The sequence below is a fragment of the Chiloscyllium plagiosum genome, unplaced genomic scaffold (genome assembly GCF_037043375.1).
Source record: "Chiloscyllium plagiosum isolate Xiang-an unplaced genomic scaffold, Cpla_swu_hap1 HiC_scaffold_16, whole genome shotgun sequence".
Taxonomy (NCBI): Eukaryota; Metazoa; Chordata; class Chondrichthyes; order Orectolobiformes; family Hemiscylliidae; genus Chiloscyllium; species Chiloscyllium plagiosum.
The window spans coordinates 72018360-72039649 of NW_028270154.1; the positions used below are offsets into that span (position 1 = coordinate 72018360).

The window sequence follows — 21290 nt, forward strand, 5'->3', positions numbered from 1 at the left end:
AAAAACTCTCCCAAGGACATTGGTTCCAATCTGGTTCAGACGTAAACCATCCATTTTGTAATAGTCCCACCTTCCCCAGATCTGGTCCCAATGTCCAACAAATCTGAACCCCTCCCTCCTACACCATCTCTAAAGCCACGTGTTCATCCTGCCTATTGTTTCATTTCTACGCTGGCTAGCACGTGGTACTGTAGTAATCCCGAGATCACTACCTCGGAGGTCCTTCTCTTTAACTTCTCTCCTTGCTCCCTGAATTCATCTTTCAGGACCTCATCTCGTTTTCCACTTACATCATTGGTGCCTATATGCACCAAGACATCTAGCTGTGCACCCTCCCCTTTTAGAATGCTCTGCAGCCGATCGTTGACATCCCTGACCCGAGCACCTGGGAGGCAACGTAACATCTGGGAGTCCCGTTTTCGGCCACAGAACCGCCTATCTACTCCCCTTACAATAGAATCCCTATGACTATGTCCCTATGAATCTTTTTTTCCGGCCCTTTTAACAGCAGTGCCCGCCACGATGCCATGATCCTGGCAACTGCTGCCCTCCCCTGGTGAGCCATCTCCCTCAACAGTATCCAAAACAGTATACCTGTTTTGGGGGGAGATGACCTACTCTTTTTCTGTCTTTTGGTCACCCATTCACTGTCTCCCTAACCTGCTGAGGGGCAATGAAATGTCTTTGGCAAACATGGTTAAGGAAAATCTCAAGGCATTTTACATACACATATAAAAGATCAAGTGGCAGCTTGGGATTGGGTAGGAGGGATTTATGCGTGGAGATGGAGGATGTGAGTAAGGTCCGTAACAAATACCTTGTATCAATATTCACAAAGGAGAAGGACATGGTAGATTAAGAGTCTTGGGAGGGGTATGTTAATAATTTAAAGCACGTCAAAATTTTTTTAAAAAGTGTTGTTGGGTGTTTTGAAAAGAACCAAGGTGGACAAGTCCCCAGGATCTGATGGGATTTATCCCAGAATGCTGAGGGAGGCAGAGGGCCTTGTACAAAATCTTTGTATCCTCTTTAATCACAGCATAAGTCCCAGCTATTTTCCCTGGGGCGTCGGAGGCCTTAGAGGTATTTAAAATGATGAGGGGCATGATTGGGTGAGTAGCTGAGGCCTTTTCCCAGGGTGGCAGAGACCAAAACTAGAAGACATTGGTTTAATTTGAGAGGGGTAAGATTTGAAAGGAACCTAAGGGGCAACTTTTTGCCTGTATGGAATGAGCTGCCACACGTAGTGGCGGAGGCTAATACAATTACAATATTTAAAAAGCACCTGGGTGGAACATGAATAGGAAGGGTTTAGAGGGATATGGGCCAAATGCTGGCAAATGGGACTAGTTTAATTTTAGATATTTGATAAGCATGGACAAGTTGGTCAGAAGTTGTACTGGACGGCTCTAAGACTCTGACTGGAGAATTATTATCCCTGTTGCCTTTCTTAAACAAAGGAACAATCTGGGAAATTATAGGCCAGAGAACCTTATATCAGTGGTAGGGAAATTATTGGAGAAGATTCTCAGGAATAGGATTTACTCAAATTTGGAAATAATATGGATTTATTAGTGATAAGTAGCATGGCTTGGTGCAGGGAAGGGAGTTTCTCACACACTTGATTAAGTTTCTTAAGAAAGTGACAAAGATGATTGATCAGGGCAGGGAGGTCTATACTGTCTATATGGACTTCAGCAAGTCCTTTTACAAGGTCCCTCATAACAGACTAATACAAAAGGTGAAGTAACATGCGATCCACAGTAAGCTAAGATGGATATGGCTTAGGTCATAGAAGACAGAATACCGATGGGAGGATGGTTTTCAGTCTGGAGATCTGTGATCAGTGGTGTTCCACAGGTATCAGTGCTGGGATCCTCTTCTTTGTAATATATAGGATTCAGAGTAGAATGTAGATGGGTTGATTAGTAAGTCTGCAGATGGCACAAAGTTTGGGGGGAGACGCGGTTAGAGAGGAGGATTGCCAGAGGATACACAGGGATATAGATAGGGTGCAGACTCAGGCAGAAATATGGCAGATGGACTTTAATCTGCCTGACAAAATAAGACAAAAGGTGAGAAGATACATTTTGGGAGATCTAATGCAGGATGGAAGTATACAGTAAAATGACAGAACCCTTTGTAGCATCAACATTCAGGTCCACAGTTCCCTGAAAGTGGCAATATAAGTGGATAAGGTGGTCAAGGAGACATATGGCATGCTTGCCTTCATCAGTATAAAAACTGGAAAAACATGTTGTAGCTGTATAAAACTTCAGTTCGGCAACCAAACCTCATTTGGAATATTATGTACAGTCCTGGTCGCCACTATCAGAAGGACGTGGAGGCATTTGACAGGGTACAGAAACAATTGACCAGGCTGTTGCCTGGTTCAGAGGGGATCAGCTATAAGGAGCGATTGGATATACTGTTCTCACTTGGACACCATTAAAAAAAATCACAATGCCAGGTTATAGTGCAACGGGTTTATTTGGAAGTACTAGCTTTCGGAGTGCTGTTCCTTCATCAGGTAGCTAGTGGGGTAGGATAACAGGACAATTTCTGTGCACTATGATCCCACTCACTAGCTACCTGACAAAGGATCATCAGTCTGAAAGCTAACTCTCCAAAATGAACCTGTTGGACTATAACCTGGCGTTGAGAGATTTTTAAATTTGTCCACTGGCACCTCCACATCATGTTTTCATTTGAACATGAAAGAGTGAAGGGCAACCTGATAGAAGTTTTTAAAATTATGAGAGGCATGTATAGATTGGATAGTCGGCATCTTTTTCCCAGGTAAGAAATGTCAATTATTAGGGGACATAGCTTGAAGGTAAAAGGGGACAAGTTTAAAGGATATGAGAGAGCAGCTTTGTTTTTTTTAAAGAGGGTGCTAAATGCCTGCAATGCACTGCCTGTGGTGGAGGAGGAGACAGACCCAATAGCAAGGTTTAAGAGGCATCTGGACAGATATATGAATAGGCAGAGATTTGAGGTAAAGGGTGTTAGTTTAGAAAAGCTTCATTTGTCAGCACAGTCTAGGTGGGCCAAACGGCCAGTTTCCTAAGCTGTTCTTTGTACATACACCCTGAAAAAAAGGATCCTCCCTTTCTCACTGATCTTATACAGGAAGCCTCCCTTACACTCATCTTGTACAGTGACATTACTACACAGACACCCAGGCGTACGCATCTTGTACATATTGACCTAACACAGGATCCCACAGTCCCCCAAACACACAACCTAAGGTTGTTGAGGAAGGTTTGTTTACTGAGTCAGTATAGGTGGAAGTTAGAAAGAGCAAAGGAGCAGCCACCTCATTGGGGATTTTCTACAGAACCCTAAGAGCAGTCGGGAGGTTGAAGAACTCGTAGGCAGGCAGTTTCTGGAAAAATGCACGTAGCAGGGTTGTTGTTATGGATGACTTCAACTTTCCCCAATATTGACTGGAACATCCTTAATGCAGATGGTTTGGATGGAGCCGTTTTTGTCAGTGTGTTCAGGAGGGTTTCCTTACTCAGTATGTAGACAGGCAGACGGGAGGAATAGCCATTTTGGATTTGGTGCTCGGCAATGAGCCAGGACAGGTGTCAGATCTCAAAGTGGGAGAAAACTTTGGTGACAGTGACCATAACTGCCTCACATTTACCACAGCTACGAAGAGGGAAAGGAGCAGTCACTATGGGAAGGTATTTAATTGGGGAAAAGGTCATTATGATGCTACCAGACAGGAGTTGGGAAGTACAGACTGGGAGCAATTCTTCCACAGAAAGGGCACAAAGACATTTGGAAACTGTTTAAGGAGTTGTTGAGAGTGATGCATAAACTTGTTCCTCGGAGACAGGCAAGATGGGGTAAGATTAAGGAGCCTTGAATGACGAGAACAGAGGAGCTTCTCGTCAAAACGAAGGCGGCAGCTTACGTTAGGTGGAGAAAACAAGGGTCGAGCATTTTTAGAGGATTACAGGCTTACTAGAAAGGAGCTCAAATGGACTGAGGACAGCCAGGAGGAGGCTTGAAAAAGGCTTGGCGAGAAGGATTAGGGAGAACCCAAAGGTATTTTACTCATAAGTGAGGAATAAGAGAATGATCAGGGCCGATCAGGGATAGCGGAGGGAACTTGTGCGTGGAGTCTGAGCAGATAGGGGAAGCCCTAAATGAGTTTTTTGCTTTGGTTTTCATGAAGGAAAGGGACTTTGTTGTGAATGAGAACTTTGAGGAGCTGGGAAACAGGCTTGACCAGATAAAAATTGATAAAGTTGATGTGCTAGAAATTTTGGAAAACATTAAGATTGTTAAGTCCCCAGGGCCAGACCAGATTTATCCTAAGCTGCACCTGGAAGTGAGAAAGGAGGCTGCTAAGCTGCTGACAAAAATCTTTGCTTCCTCACTCTCCACGAGAGTCGTACCGGACGATTGGAGGGAGATGAATGTTGTTCCTCTTTTCAAGAAGGGAAATAGTGAAACCCCTGGCAATTATAGACTAGTCTGTGGAAAGAATTCTGAGGGATAGGATTTATGACTATTTGGAAAAGCATAGAGTAATTCAAAGCAGTCAGCAATGCTGTGTGAGGTGCAGGTTTCGCCTCACAGATCTTAATGAGTTCTTTGAGGAGGTGACAAGACAGATTGATGAAGGCCGAGCAATGGATGTGATGTATATGGACTTCAGCTTGGCTTTTGATAAGGTTCCCAGTGATAGGCTCATTCATAAATTCAGGAAGTATGGGATTCAGGGAGATTTGGCTGTCTGGATTCAGAATTGGTTGGCTTACAGAGAGCAGAGATTGGTTGTAGATAGAAAGTATTCTGCCTGGAGGTCAGTGGTGAGTGGTGTCCCACAGGGCCCTGTTCTTGGGCCACTGCTCTTTGTAGTTTTTATAAATGACTTTAATGAGGAGGTTGAGGCGTGGGTTAGTAATTTTTCAGATGACACAAAGTTTGGAGGTGCAGTTGATAATATCGAGGGCTATTGCAGGCTGCACAGCGACATAGACAGGATGCAGAGCTGAGCTGAGAAATGGCAGATGGAGTTCAACCTGGATAAATGCGAAGTGGTGCTTTTTGGATGGTTGAAATTAAATAGTGAATATAGGATTAAATACAGGATTCCTGGCAGTGTGGAGGGGCGGGGCTCAAGGGCCCCTCCAACCGCCACCAGGACAGAACTCCACTGGTCCTCACCTACCACCCCACCAACCTCCATGTACAATGTATCATCCGCCGTCATTTCCGCCACCTCCAAACGGACCCCACCACCAGGGATATATTTCCCTCCCCTCCCCTATCAGCGTTCCGAAAAGACCACTCCCTCCGTGACTCCCTCGTCAGGTCCACACCCCCCACCAACCCAACCTCCACTCCCGGCACCTTCCCCTGCAACCGCAAGAAATGCAAAACTTGCGCCCACATCTCCCCCCTTACTTCCCTCCAAGACCCCAAGGGACACTTCCATATCCGCCACAAATTCACCTGCACCTCCACACACATCATCCATTGCATCCGCTGCACCCGATGTGGCCTCCTCTATATTGGGGAGACAGGCCGCCTACTTGAGGAACGTTTCAGAGAACACCTCTGGGACACCCGGACCAACCAACCCAACCACCCCGTAGCCCAACACTTCAACTCCCCCTCCCACTCCACCAAGGACATGCAGGTCCTTGGACTCCTCCATCGCCAGACCATGGCAACACGACGGTTGGAGGAAGAGCGCCTCATCTTCTGCCTGGGAACCCTCCAACCACAAGGGATGAACTCAGATTTCTCCAGTTTCCTCATTTCCCCTCCCCCCACCTTGTCTCAGTCAAATCCCTCGAACTCAGCACCACCTTCCTAACCTGCAATCTTCTTCCTGACCTCTCCGCCCCCACCCCATTCCGGCCTATCACCCTCACCTTGACCTCCCTCCACCTATCGCATTTCCAACGCCCCTCCCCAAGTCCCTCCTCCCGACCTTTTATCTTAGCCTGCTGGACACACTTTCCTTATTCCTGAAGAAGGGCTTATGCCCGAAACGTCGATTCTCCTGTTCCTTGGATGCTGCCTGACCTGCTGCGCTTTTCCAGCAACACATTTTCAGCTCTGATCTCCAGCATCTGCAGCCCTCACTTTCTCACCCAAGTGGAGAGGATTGTTAAGAAAGTATATGATAATTTGGCTTTCATTAACAGGGGGATCGAGTTTAAGAGCCGCAAGGTTTTGCTGCAGCTCTATAAAACCTTAGTGAGACCACACTTGGACTATTGTGTCCAGTTCTGGCCGCCCTATTACAGGAAAGATACAGAGGCGTTGGAAATGGTACAAAAGAAGGTTTACCAGGAAGCTGCCTGGACTGGAAGGCTCATCTTATGACTAAGCTTGGACTTTTCTCTCTGGAGAGGAGGAGGAACAGAGGTGACCTGATCAAGGTATACAAGGTAATGAGAGCGCATGGATAGAATCGATAGCCAGGGATTTTTCCCCAGGGCAGGACTGACTGGTACGACGGTTCATAGTTTTAAGGTGTTTGGAGGAAGGTGTAAGAGGTAGGTTCTTTACACAGTTGTGAATGCATGGAATGCGGTGCCAGCAATGGTGGTGGAAGCAGGGTCATTAGGGACATTTAAGTGACTGCTAGACATGTACACGAACAGCAGCGAATTGAGGGGAGCACAGAGATGTACAACCCTTCAGTCCAACCTGTCCACACCAACCAGATATCCCAACCCAATCTCGTCCCACCTGCCAGCACCTGGCCCATAACCCTCCAAACCCTTCCTATTCATATACCCATCCAAATGCCTCTTAAACGTTGCAATTGTACCAGCCTCCACCACATCCTCTGGCAGCTCATTCCATACACGTACCACCCTCTGCCTGAAAAAGTTGCCCCTTAGGTCTCTTTTATATCTTTCCCCTCTCAACCTAAACTTATGCCTTCTAGTTCTGGACTCCCCGATCCCAGGGAAAAGGCTTTGTCTATTTATCCTATCCCTGCTCCTCAATTTTGTAAACCTCTATAAGGTCACCCCTCAGTCTCCGATGCTCCAGGGAAAACAGCCCCAGCCTGTTCAGCCTCTCCCTATAGCTCAAATCCTCCAACCCTGCTAACATCCTTGTAAATCTTTTCTGAACCCTTTCAAGTTTCACAACATCTTTCCGATAGGAAGGAGACCAGAATTGCACACAATATTCCAACAGTAGCCTAACCAATGTCCTGTACAATAGCAACATGACTTCACAACTCCTGTACTCAATACTCTGACCAATAAAGCATACCAAACGCCTTCTTCACTATCCTATCTACCTGCGACTCCACTTTCAAGGAGCTATGAACCTGCACTCCAAGGTCTCTTTGTTCAGCAACACTCTCTGGGACCTTACCATTAAGTGTATAAGTCCTGCTAAGATTTGCTTTCCCAAAATGCAGCACCTCACATTTATCTGAATTAAACACCATCTGCCACTTCTCAGCCCATTGGCCCATCCGCTCCAGATCCTGTTGTAATCGGAGGTAAACCTCTTCGCTGTCCAGTACACCTCCAATTTTGGTGTCATCTGCAAACTTACTAACTGTACCTCTTATGCTCACATCCAAATCATTTATGTAAGATTAGATTAGATTACATTACATTACAGTGTGGAAACAGATCCTTCGGCCCAATAAGTCCACACCGACCCGCCGAAGCGCAACCCACCCATACCCCTACATTTACCCCTTACCTAACACTACGGGCAATTTAGCATGGCCAATTCACCTGACCTGCATATCTTTGGATTGTGGGAGGAAACCAGAGCACCTGGAGGAAACCCACGCAGACACGGGGAGAACGTGCAAACTCCACACAGACAGTCGCCCGAGGCGGGAATTGAACCCGGATCTCTGGCACTGTGAGGCAGCAGTGCTAACCACTGTGCCACCGTGCCGCCCACAAATGACAAAAAGTAGAGGACCAAGCACCAATCCTTGTGGCACTCCACTGGTCACAGGCCTCCAGTCTGAAAAACAACCCTCCATCACCACCCTTCTACCTTTGAGCCAGTTCTGTATCCAAATGGCTAGTTCTCCCTTTATTCCATGAGATCTAACCTTGCTAATCAGTCTCCCATGGGGAACGTCGAACTCCTTACTGAAGTCCATATAGATCACATCTACCGCTCTGCCTTCATCAATCCTCTGAGTTTTTTGAAGAAGTAACAAAATCAAATTTGAGAGACATGATTTCCCACGCACAAAGCCATGTTGACTTTCCCTAATCAGGCCTTGCCTTTCCAAATACATGTACATCCTGTCCCTCATGATTCCTTCCAACAACTTGCCCACCACTGAGGTCAGGCTCACCGGTCTATAGTCCCCTCGCTTGTCTTTATCACACTTCTTAAACAATGGCACCACGTTTGCCAACCTCCAGTCTTCCCACACCTCATCTGTGACTATCGATGATACAAATATCTCAGCAAGAGGCCCAGCAATCACTTCTCTAGCTTCCCACATAGTTCTCAGGTACACCTGATCAGGTCCTGGGGATTTATCCACCTTTAACCGTTTCAAGACATCCAGCACTTCCTCCTCTGTAATCTGAACATTTTGCAAGATGTCACCAACTATTTCCTTATAGTCTATGTCTTCCATATCCTTTTCCACAGTAAATACTGATGCAAAATATTCATTTAGTATCTCCCCCAATTTCTGTGGCTCCACACAAAGGCCACAGCCTTGCTGATCTTTGAGGGGCCCTATTCTCTCCCTAGTTACCCTTTTGTCCTTAATATATTTGTAAAAACCCTTTGGATTCTCCTTAATTCTATTTGCCAACGCTATCCCATGCCCCCTTTTTGCCCTGGGTTAAGTTATTTTATTTTAAATTAGGAATAATCCTCAGCACAACAATGGGCCGAACGGCCTGTTCTGTGCTTTACTTTTCTGTGTACTACACACTGACATCACACAGGCCACCTCCCTCTCACCCATACCCTGACATTACATTTGCAACCTTCCCCACACTTGTCCCCTGTACAGGTTGACTTTATACAGACAGACTCCCCGACACTCATCTTGAGCAGACAGCCTCCTATTCACTTGGCCTCTACACACTGACCTTACACAGGCACCCAGGTGTACACACTCTCTACACATTGACCCTGTGCTGGAAGCCTCTCTCTCTCACATTCATCCTCAAGACACCCAACTATATACTTGCCCACTACACACAGACATTACATCTCCCACACTAATCCTGTACAAACTGACATTAATAGACAACATCCACTACAATTTCCCTTTACCCTGACCTTACACTGGCAGCCTCCCCTACACTTGTTCTGTACACACTGTCATGACAGCCAACTTCCCCCAAACTCATCCGATATGCACCGAACTTATACAGGCAGCCTCCCCCACATCACCCGGTACAAGTGACCGTACACAGGCCCTCTCCATCACACTAGTGCTGTACACACTGACCTTGTGTGGTAAGCGACCCTCACACTCACCCTCTACATACTGACATAACATAGTATGATGATGCTGTGGCTTTAAGAGGTTAATTTGTCCTTTTTTTTTTTTAAATAAAATGAGATTGTAAGGCAGAGGCACCAAACAATCTATCAAACCATTTGAGTAAAAGCTTGAGTTTTGTTTAACAACCTGAATGGGTGTTAAACAGATCAGGATTTCTGGGCTTTGGTATTTCAGTACTATCAGAGGCTGTTGGGGTCTCAGATTTGGAGGCTTTATAAATGTCTCCTAGCTGCTACTCTGAATTTTCTTGATATATTTTTTCATTGGATTGGAGGACTGCATGTGACAATCTGCGACTGAATTTGCCTTTTTGCCAAGGAGTGTGTTGACAGGATGTTACTACGTTCAAAGCAGTTAATTAGTAAAAGGGAACTGTATCTATTATTCCGTTATGTTTTCCAGTAAAGTTATTCTAAGTTCTTCTTTCTTTTGTTTGTAACTATAGTGTTTAAATAAATCATGTTTTTGCTTAACATCAAGTAGTTCGACCAGTCGCATTGCATCTGGAACACAGCACTTCACATCTGCCTTTAAAATAAGAAAAAGTTAGGTCCAGGCTACCTTAAAACATTTTGAAGGGATCTGGTCTGGTCCAAAACAATAGACACGTACATCTACACTTGCCCTCTTCACACTGACCTTATGCAAATATCCTCCCCCATTCTTGCACTGAACGCACATGCAGACAGGCTTCACTACACTCGACCTCCACAAACTGACATTACACAGAACACCTCACCTCCTCTCATCCTGTATGTATGGAGATTACACAGGCAGCCTTTCTCAGTTGTCCTGTACTCCCACTGCTGGCAGTGCATTCCACACACCCACCACTCTCTGTGTGTAAAGAACCCACCTCTGACATCTCCCCAAACACCTTAAAATTATATCCCCTTATGACAGCCATTTCTGCTCTGGGAAACAGTCTCTGGCTATTCACTCTATCTCTGCCTCCCCACATCTTGTACACCTCTATCATGTACTGACCTTACAAATCAGTTTTCCCTACACTCTCCCTCTACACAATGACATTACAAAGACACGTATATGTGCACTCATCCTCTAACATTGTTAATATCAGTTTGTACAGGGTGACTTTGGGGGTGGTTATCTGTACAGGGACAGACAGCCTCCACTACAGTGACCCTGTACACAGTGACCTCACAGACAGTCTTCCGCACACTATTCCTTTACAAGCTGAGCTCATGCAAACAATTCCCCAAAGACCCAGCTTGCCCTCTACACACTGACTTTACACAGGAAGCTTCCCCCACGGATGCCCTCTTCACTCTGACAGCACACAGATAGCCTTACATACACTCATCCTTTGAGCTTGTCAAATATGATTCTTGCTCCCTGAGTGGATGAGAGCAGGGAGCCTGTAGGGAGGATGAGCAAACTGACCATAAAACCATAATACAGGGAGCCATTCAAGTACAGGGAGGAGAGAGAGAGACATGTAGTTGTATTCCAGGATTGCATAGTCAGAGGATTATCACTGTTCTCCATGGCCAGGATCGAAAGTCTCAAAGGCAACATTTCCTGCCTCGTGCCCAGGTTCAGGATACTTCATCTGCGCTGCAGAGGAACTTGAATGAGAGGGGAAAGATCCAGTTGTTCTGGTCCACGCGGATATCAATGACACAGGCAAAAAGAGGCAAGAGGTTCTGCTGAGGGAATATGAACACTTAGAGACTAAATTAAAAAGCAGAACCAAGAGACTAATCATCTCTGGATTACTGAATGAACCACGAGCTAATCAGTTCGTGGTTACGAAGTCGTGGCTATCACAGACATAGCTGCAAGGTGATCAGGGCTGGGAACTAAATATCCAAGCATATGCATCCTACCAAAAGGACAGGCTGATGGGCAGAGTTGCCTTGTTACTAAAGGAGCTTTAAATTGATGACATGAAATGATACAGAGTCAGAAGGCACAGAATCTGAATGGGCGGAGCTGAGGAACCACAAAGGGAAAAAGACCCCGATGGGAGTCAGGGAGGACTGGAAAATGGCAAATGTAACACCCTTGTTTAAGAAGTGAAGGCAGAGAAGACAGGAAATTTTAGGCCTGTTTACCCAATCTTGGTCTTTAGCAAGATTTTAGAATCCATTATGAAGGACGACACTGCAGAGTACTTGGAAGTGCATGATAAAATAGGGCTGAGTTAGCACAGCATTGTAAAGGAGAGTTCACATCTGACAAACGTGTTGGAATTCTTTGAGGAGGAATTATGCAAGTTAGACAAAGGAGAGCTAATGGATGAGATCTATTTCGATTTCCAGAAGGCCCATGACAAGGTGCTGCAGAGGATAATGCTAGGTAAGAGCCCATGGTGTTCGGGGCAAAGTACAGGCATGGATAGAAGATTGGCTGACTGGCACAAGGCAGACAGTAGGGATAAAGGGGTCTTTTTCAGGATGGCAGCCAGTGACTATTCGAGTTCCGCAAGGATCTATGTTAGAACCACAACTATTCACATTATACATTAACAATATGGATGAAGAAACAGAGGGCATCATGCAGATAACACAAAGATAGATGGAGGGAATGGTAATATTGAGGAAGCAGGGACACTGCAAAAGGACATATACTGGCTAATGGAGTGGGCAAAGTGGCAGCAGATGGAATACGATGCAGGAAAGTATGAGGTATTGCACTATGGTAGGAAGAATAGAGGCATAGCCTATTTTCTAAATGGAGAATGTGCTTCAGAAATCTGAAGCACAAAGAGACTTAGGAATCCTTTTTCAGGATTCTCATAAGGTTAACATGCAGATATAATTGGCAGTTAGGAAGGCAAATACAACGTTCGCATTCATTTCAAGAGGGTTAGAATACAACAGCAGTGGCGTATTGCTAAGACTGTACAAGGCTCTGGTCAGGCCGCATTTGGAATATTGAGAGCATTTTGGGCCCCACAATGAAGAAAGAATGTGCTAGCATTTGAAGGTGGTTTATAAGAACGATCCTCGGGGTGAAGGGCTTGTCATATGACAACGGTTGAGGACTATGGGTCGACACTCAGTGGAGTTTAGAAGGAGGAAGAGAAATCTCACTGAAACTTGGAATACTGAAAGGCCGGGATAGAGTGGACATGGAGATGTTTCCATTAGGAGAGATTAGGACCTGAGGGCAAAGTCTCAGAGTGAAGGGACGATTGTTCAGAACGGAGATGAGGAGGAAAATTGAACAGTTGGGAGAACTGTCACCAGAACAGCAGTTGTGGACTGCTAGTCAGAACTCAGAGATACCTGTCTAGAGAAGGAGTTCGCAGAGTAAAATCTCAACACTGACCTGGGGAGCAAATCTACTGACAAAGATAAACAGAAGATTTGACCGCTGGCTGGTCTTCAAATTTGAAGTTTTCTGTAAATCGTAATTGGGAGTTTTATCAGACTAGTATTATAAAAGGGAAGGTAACAGATAGGTTAGAGTAAGGGATTGAAAATTGTGGGCGGCACGGTGGCACAGTGGTTAGCACTGCTGCCTCGCAGCGCTAGAGACCCGGGTTCAATTCCTGACTCCGGCGACTGACTGTGTGGAGTTTGCACGTTCTCCCCGTGTCTGCGTGGGTTTCCTCCGGGGGCTCCGGTTTCCTCCCACAGTCCAAAGATGTGCAAGTCAGGTGAATTGGCCATGCTAAATTGCCCGGAGTGTTAGGTAAAGGGGTAAATGTAGGGGTATGGGTGGGTTACGCTTCGGCGGGTCGGTGTGGACTTGTTGGGCCGAAGGGCCTGTTTCCACACTGTAAGTAATCTAATCTAATCTAATAAAATAGCTGTTAATTAATTATTCTCTGTTCTACTTTGAGAAATAAAGTTGTTTATTTTACTTTAACTAGTTCTTGACCTATCGAATTTTCACAGATTACTGCACGGGATAAATCTTTTCTGGCTTGCTGGGTTAAAATAAGCAGGAGAGTTTACTACGTATCATAACAACAGTGATCTCACTCAGGGTGAGTGAGAGGGTGAGTAGCATCCCTCTCACTCACCCTGAGCACACTGGCCATAGAGGTACCTTTGCCCTTGCTCAACCCATACACATTGACTTTTCATAGACAGCTTCCCCAAGTCTCGTTCGCCACACTCACCAGACACAGGCAACCTTCCCCTATATAAACATAGGAGAAAGTGAGGTCTGCAGATGCTGGAGATCAGAGCTGAAAATGTGTTGCTGGAAAAGTACAGGTGGTCAGGTAGCATCCAAGGAGCAGGAGAATCGACGTTTCAGGCGTTTCTTGAAGGGCTCATGCCCGAAGCGTCAATTTTCCTGCTCCTTGGATGCTGCCTGACCTCCTGCGCTTTTCCAGCAACACATTTTCAGCCCTATATAAACGTACCTTACTAGGCAGCCTCCCCTCCACTCGCACTGGCCTTAGAAAGCAACCAACCCTACACTCACCCTGCATGCACTGACCTTGTACAGGCTGCCACGTGGCACTCGCCATATACATAGTGACCTTACACAGGTACACTCTCCCACACACACATTCTGCACTTATGCTCTCAGCCTCACCCACAGTAACCCTGACCAGATACTGGCACCCTCCTATACTCAACACGTACACAGATCTTACACAGGCAGCTTCACCACATTTGCCCTCTATACAGTGACCTTATTCAGAGACTCATCCTTACACTTATCCTATAAGCACTGTACCAACCCCCGGATTTAGCACCGCCCTCTTGACCTGCAATCTTCTTCCCGACCTCTCTGCCCCCACCCCCTGTCTGGCCTATCACCCTCACCACCTTCCACCTATCTTATTCCCAGCGCCCCTCCCCCAAATTCCCTCCCCCCCCCCCCTACCTTTTATCTCAGCCCGCCTGTCACACCAGCCTCATTCCTGAAGGGCTTATGCCTGAAACGTCGATTCTCCTGCTCCTTGGATGCTGCCTGGCCTGCTGTGTTTATCCAGCACCACATTTTTCAACTCCTATAAACACTGACCTATAAGCACTATAAACACAGGAAGCGTTCCTCAAATATACACTCTGCACATCCACTTTATACAAGTGGCCTCAACCACAGTCACCCCATATGCACGACCTTATACAGGCAGCCTCCTTCACACTCCCACTATACACACTGATCATACACAGACAGAATCGCCTACGCTGACCCTCTGCACACTGATCTTACACAAGCAGACTTCTCACACCAACCCAACACAGTCAGCTTCCACACATTCACCCTGTATCTTAGTTTGCAGGAGATAATGAGCTCAGCCTTACCACAAGCTCATCCACTGATCCATTGCTGCTGATGACAAGTCCATTCAGTTGCTCCTGGATCTGTCCAATGGTCTGGGGCAGATCCCTTGCTGGAATAAACCATTCATGTTCCTCCTCCTCTTGCAACATCTCCTGGAAGCAGCGCTCGATGAACTCTTCCTCCCACAACTCCTCGACAATCTGGATGGGCCAAAGACAAAGATTCTATTGCTTGCTGGAAAATGCAGTTCACTCTGAATCAAAGCTGTACTTCATATTCCACTAAGAAAGCTTGATTGTGCACAATTCAGTTTTTGTTTCAGAAGGGCATGATAGGCAGATAAGTGATCCCAACTAATTATTCGTGGAAGAAGATAAATGAAATGAGCTGGCTTCTGTGCTGGTCGTTACCCATTTTAAAACATTCACCAGTATTTGTAAAATCTGTGTACCTGGCTGCTTCGGCCCAAGACTCTGGAATTCCCTCCTGAAGCCACCTGGCTCCCTCTCCATTCCTAAGATGCCTCTTTGACCAAGCTTAAGACTGATCACATTTTGTTTGCCAGTACATTAACCAATACACATTGCTTGTAAGCAACACCATTCCTCAGTAAAGCATTGTGAAATATGCACAAAATCAAAGCAATACTGTTGATGTGAATTGAAAAGCAAATGATAAATTAATCTAAGTCAGGTTATCAGGGTCAGAAGAATACAAGCCCACATGGGACGTAATGGTTCTAAAACACAAAGTTTAACATTCCTGTTGCTGTAAACTTCTCAAGTGTTTCTCCCAGGCAGTCAACAATAGCAAAGCCAACTTGCTGTTTAAAGGGAGACGACACACTTCATTTAAACAAAGTGTGCAGCATATGTTTCAACACAGTTTTTGTTCAAATGCAGTGTGGAGTGTGTTTAAACAGAGAGCAGGTTGCATCTACACACATTACATGAGAATGCACAAATATGTGAACTAGGAACAGAAAAGGACCATCTGCCCTTCAAGTCTGCTGCAGCATTTGATGTGATCATGGAAGATCTGTCCAATTCCACACTCTCATTTACCTCTCATAACACTTGATTTCCTAGCTGAAAAAGAATCTATCCATATTCTGAAAATACAAACTTCATCAGTACGGAGGGTGCACAGTACAACCGAAAAGGTCAGTAATGAGGGAGCACTACCCTGCTCTAGGCTTGGCACTGAGGGAGTATTGTACTGTTGGAGTGATTGGTTTTCAAATTAACTGTTAAATTGAGGGTAGCTGGGAATGCAATAGGTAGATGAAGGTGGGGGTGAAGGTGATAGGTTGGAGGGGAGGGTGGAGTGGATGGGGGGAAAAAGGAGGATGGACAGGTAAGCTAGGTCAAGAGGGCAATGCAGAGTTGGAAGGTTGGAACTGGGATAAGGTGGGGGAGAGGAAATGAGGAAACTGGTGAAATCCACATTAATCCCATGTGGTTGGAGGGTCCCAAGGTGGAAGATGAGGCATTCTTCCTTCAGGCGTCGAGTGGTAAGGGTTTGGAGATGGAGGCGGCCCAGGACCGCACGCCCTTGGGGGAGTGGGAGGGGGAGGTAAAGTGTTTGGCCACAGGGTGGTGGGATGGTTGGTGCTGGCATCCCAGAAATGTTTTCTCGAACATTCTTCAAGTAGGCTTCCTGTCTCCCCAATTATGTATGTTTCCCTTCCAATTCCTATCCGCATTCTGACTCTCTTGTCAGGGACATGTTTCCCACCAACCAACCTTCCCCTTCTGGCACCTCCCCCTGTCCCCGCAAGAATTGCAAAATCTGCATCCAAACCTCCCCCCTTACCTCTGTCCAAGGCCCCAAAGGAGCCTTCCATATTCGACAAATATTCCCCTACTTCCACACGACATCGACTGTGTCCGTTGCTCCCGATGTGGTTTCCTCTACATTGGGGAGACAGGACATCTACTTGTGGAACGCTTCAGAGAACATCTTCAGGACAAATGCACACAACTTCCCCACTGCCCCGTGGCTGAACACTAACTCGCCCTCCCACTCTACTAAGGACGTGCAGGTCCTGGGCCTCCTCCACTGCCAAATCCTAACAACCCAACGCCTGGAGGACGAACACCTCATCTTCCGCCTTGTGACCCTCCAACCACATGGGATCAATGTGGATTTCACCAGTTTCCTCATCAGCTCCCCCCCCTCCCCCTTATCCCCGATCCAACCTTCCAACACAGCACTGCCCTCTTGATTTGTCCATCTTCCACCTATCCTCACCACCCTCCTCTCTGACCTATCACCTTCACCCCCCCACCTTTATCCACCTATTGCATTCCCAGCTACCTTACCTCCCCACAGCCCCATTTCCCCCTCTCATTTATCTCAACCCCCTTGACCCACAAGCCTCATTCTTGATGAGCAGCTTATGCTCGAAATGTCGATTCTCCTGCTCCTCGGGTGCTGCCTGACCTGCCTTGTTTTTCCAGCACCACATTCTTGACTCTGATCTCCAGCATCAGCAGTCCTCACTTTCTCCCAAGGATTAGGTTCTGAATACTGAGGGATATCTGACATTCGAGAAGAATAGTAAGCTATGTAAAGCTGGAAACATAGTACTTGCAACCAGGTTTGGCAATAGTTAGAGGTGATCTTGGTCAGTGGAGCAGGACATAGAACAGTTTGGATGAAACTGAGTTAATAATGGGCAACCACTTGCTTTTAAACTAAATGAGTGATCCCGTATTTTTCAACTATGACCCCTAGCTCTAGATTCTCCCACAACACAAAACATCCTTTCAAAATACAGCAGTCAAATCCCCTCAGGATTTTACAGATTTTCATTAAATCACGTCTTACTCTTCTAAACTCCAGAGGATTTAGGCCTAGCCAGTCTTGTCTTTCCTTTTGTTATAAGGCAATGTGCTTATCAGTCCAGTAAACCTTCTATCAGTTTCCTCCAACACGTTAACAGCCTTCCGCAAATAGTGACTAGTACCGTATACAGTAATCCAGATGTAGTCGCACCAATGCCCTGTAAATCTAAAGCATAACCTCCAGCCTTTCAAATTCAATTACCCTCACAACAAAACATAACATTCTATTAGCTTTCTATTGGACCAATAGTTACGTCATTAACTCTTTTTTAAAAATGCCTGAAGAAACTGTTTATATCTGCTTTTATACTTTTGGGTAACTCTCTCAAACTCTAATTTTCCATCCTCATTAATATTTTCATAATCCTTTGCTGTGTTTTGTATTATTTCAAATCCTCTAACCTGTCATCTATCTTTGCACAGTTGTGTTTTTTTGAGTTTGATACTTTGTTTTAGTTAACTAATTAGTGGGTCTGCTCCTTACATTCCAACAAATAAGAATTCTATCTATCTAAAGAGAGAATCCATGTCAATTCTAACATAAAATCAGCATTAATCACGAGAGCTGGGCCTTGCTATTTCAGTAACACCAAAGAACCAAACAACTTTTACCAATAAGAGACCTGGTCCAATTATGGAAGTGTCAGGACCCACTGGAAAGCAATATGTGGAAGTCTGAGTTAAAGCAAAAGAATAAAAAAGTTTAGAGATGTAATTTCTGTGCTTACCTGCCTATTGAATTCCTCTTCATTTTCCATCCACATGTACTCTGCAAAAGGATTGTCCTCATCGTGCGAGTGACCATTTAGAACAACTTCATCACTGTTGATGCTTGGAGAATTATTACTCTGACTTGGGTCTTTCATTTTTTCCAACCTATTTAAACAGTAAAATCAAACAAAACTTAGTGTAATTCTCAGCACAATTGATCCTCAAGAAGAAAATGAATACTGTGAAATCAGAAGTATTTACGTCACTAACATTTTAAAACCCACTTCCATCTCAGGCCTTTAGATGGGAAACGCTGCATGCAGTATCAGATAACCTAAACAGGTTAAAACATTTCCAGTACCACACTCACAATCACAGGCCAATTGAGAGCCCAGCAGGTCAACTCGATATGGTGGCTGCAGTTACACAATACAACTGACGAGGGCAGCAACCAACCATTGATCATTTCTAATAATCCCTATTTCTCCAATGTTTATGGAAAGAAAGGAGACCAAGAGCCCTGGATAGAGATGAGGTGGTGTGAGAGGAGACAGTGAATCCTGCAAAGGGATTGGTTGGTGTGAAAAGACACCAAGAGCCCTCGATAGGGATTGGTTGGTGGGAGGGATGGAGTGCCCTGGAAAGGGATTCATTGGTGTATAAAGTTAAAATCACAACACCAGGTTATAGTCCAACAGGTTTAATTGGAAGCACACTAGCTTTCGGAGCGACGCTCCTTCATCCCTGGACCAGAACTGGGTAGTGAGAGTCTTGTAGTGATACAGAGTGCCCTTAACAGGGATTGGTTGGAGTTAAGGGAGATTCAGTGCTCTGAATAGAGAATGGCTCATGGAGAGGAAATAAAGCATTCTGGATACGTAGTGTGCCAAGACTGACGTGGTGTTCGCTCACACTTACCTGGCCTATTTGATCTATTTTATAAATGAATAAAATTACAGCAATGCTTCTGCTGTAGGCAATTAACATCCTGTTTAAGTACAGAATTCAATATAATCTTAAATCTTAGTCCAATATAAATCTTAGTCAATTTCCTTCTCTTTGCCCTATCAGTAACATTTCCCAGACCACTTCTTTAGTTATTCACCCTTATTCCCATGATCTAGCAGATTGAATCTTCCAATCCTGTCCGACAGTTTAGGAATTTGTAATTCAGGCCCTAATGGAATCATCCCATTGACCTGACTTCCACACATATGGAGTTCATCTCTACATGTCACTTAGATATTTACAGCATGATGGGCCCATCACATATACACTGTTTAAAAATGACGATTTAATTATTCAAATCCCATTTCCCAGCAACTGGCAACCAGCCGTGTATACTTTTCCATTACAAGTGCACATCTAAGCAGTGCACTACTTAAATGTTACGAGAGTTTCTGCCTCCATCATCATTACGGGCAGTGAATACCTTTGCACTCTGGGTGAAAAAGATTTTCCTCATATCTCTAAACCTATTTTCAATTTATACCCAATGTCATTGATCCTTCCATCGAGGGGAAATGTTTCTTCCTGTCTACCCTATCTATGCCCCTTATAATTCTTTGCATCTCAATCAAGACACCCTCAATCCTCTCTACTCTAAGAAAAGTGATCCCAGTGTACCTAATCTCTCTTCATTATTGAAACTCTCCAGCTCAGGCAACATTCTGGTAAATCTCTTCTGCAGCCTTTTCATTATTCTCACATCCCATCCTATAATGCGAATTCCAGAATTGCATGCAATATTCTAGTTGCGGCCCTACCAAGATTATATACAGTTCTGGCATCACCTGCTTGCCCTGGAACTCTGTATCTCAACTAACAAGGCAATTACACCATATCTCTCATCAATCAGTACTGATGATATCCTAAAGTACTGATGTACATGCACAAAGTCCCTCTGACCTTCAGTGCTTTCCAGGGTCTTGTCACTCATGATTTCCCTTTCTTTGTTTGACCTGTCCAAATGCATCATCTCACTTATCCAGACTGATCAGACTACCTGACCAGCCTGTCTATATTCTCCTGTGATATAAGGCTATCCTCCTCTATTTATTACCCCACCAATTTTTGTATCATTTGCAAATCCTCTTGCATTCAAGTCTAAATAATTCATATAAATCACAAACAGCATGGGCCCTGTGTGACCCCATAGGACAAAGACCTCCATTAAAAAAAAAACACCCCTCAACCATCATTCTCTACATCTGCTTCCTGCTACTCGGTCAATTATAGATCAATTTGCCAATTTCTTTCAATGCCAGGGGCTTCTACCTATGCTATCAGTCTTCAATGTGAGTCCTTATGAAAAACCTTAATGAAGTCCGGGGAGACTTTATTAAAAGCACTGGTCTCATTTACATATCTGGTTACTACAGAGAACGTAGGGCCTCTCAAAGATCAAGAAGGTCATCTTTGTGTTGACAGATAGTAAATGAATATTTCATGTCAGTTTTTTAACTGTGGGAAAAGAAATGGAATATAGAAAATGCACAAAAATAAACTTTGATGTTTTAAAAAAACAGTTCACATTACAGAAGAGAAAGTTTGGGAAGTCATAGAGAATATAAAAAGGTGGATAAATTCCCAGGACCTGATCTAATGCATTCCAGAACATTATGGGAAGTAAGGGAAGAAAGGGAAGAAAGAAATCGAGAGACAACTTACAAAAAAAACTTGCATCATCCATAACTACGGGTGAGGAGCCAAATAACTGGAAGGTGGCTAATATTGTACTTTTAAGAAAGATTGTAAGGAGACACCGGGAAACTATAAACCTGTGGAGGCTGACTTTGGTTGTGGGCAAATTGTTGAAAGTGATTATAAAAGGTAGAATTAACAGACATTTAGATGGGCAAAAATTGATTAGGGATCTTCAGCATAGTTTTGTGCGAGGAAAATCTTCGCTCACAAACTTGACTGAGCTTTTTTTTTTGAAGTTACCAAAAACATTGATGATGGCAGAATAATAGATGCTGTTTATTTGGATTTTAGTAAAGCCT

General features: G+C 44.8%; 1 protein-coding gene across 4 annotated transcripts in view; it reads right to left on the reverse strand.

Annotated features, from left to right (window-relative positions):
- LOC122556771 (polyadenylate-binding protein-interacting protein 2-like) overlaps positions 1-21290 on the reverse strand; it is a 47009-nt gene that overhangs the window by 9211 nt on the left and 16508 nt on the right. For all 4 annotated transcript variants that reach the window (XM_043703910.2, XM_043703912.2, XM_043703916.2 and 1 more), the window contains 2 exons: positions 18303-18450; positions 14746-14925 (listed from right to left, as the gene is read on the reverse strand). In XM_043703910.2, the coding sequence (XP_043559845.1) occupies positions 14746-14925; positions 18303-18440 (318 nt within the window). In that variant the 5' untranslated portion in view covers positions 18441-18450. The remainder of the gene's footprint in view (positions 1-14745; positions 14926-18302; positions 18451-21290) is intronic.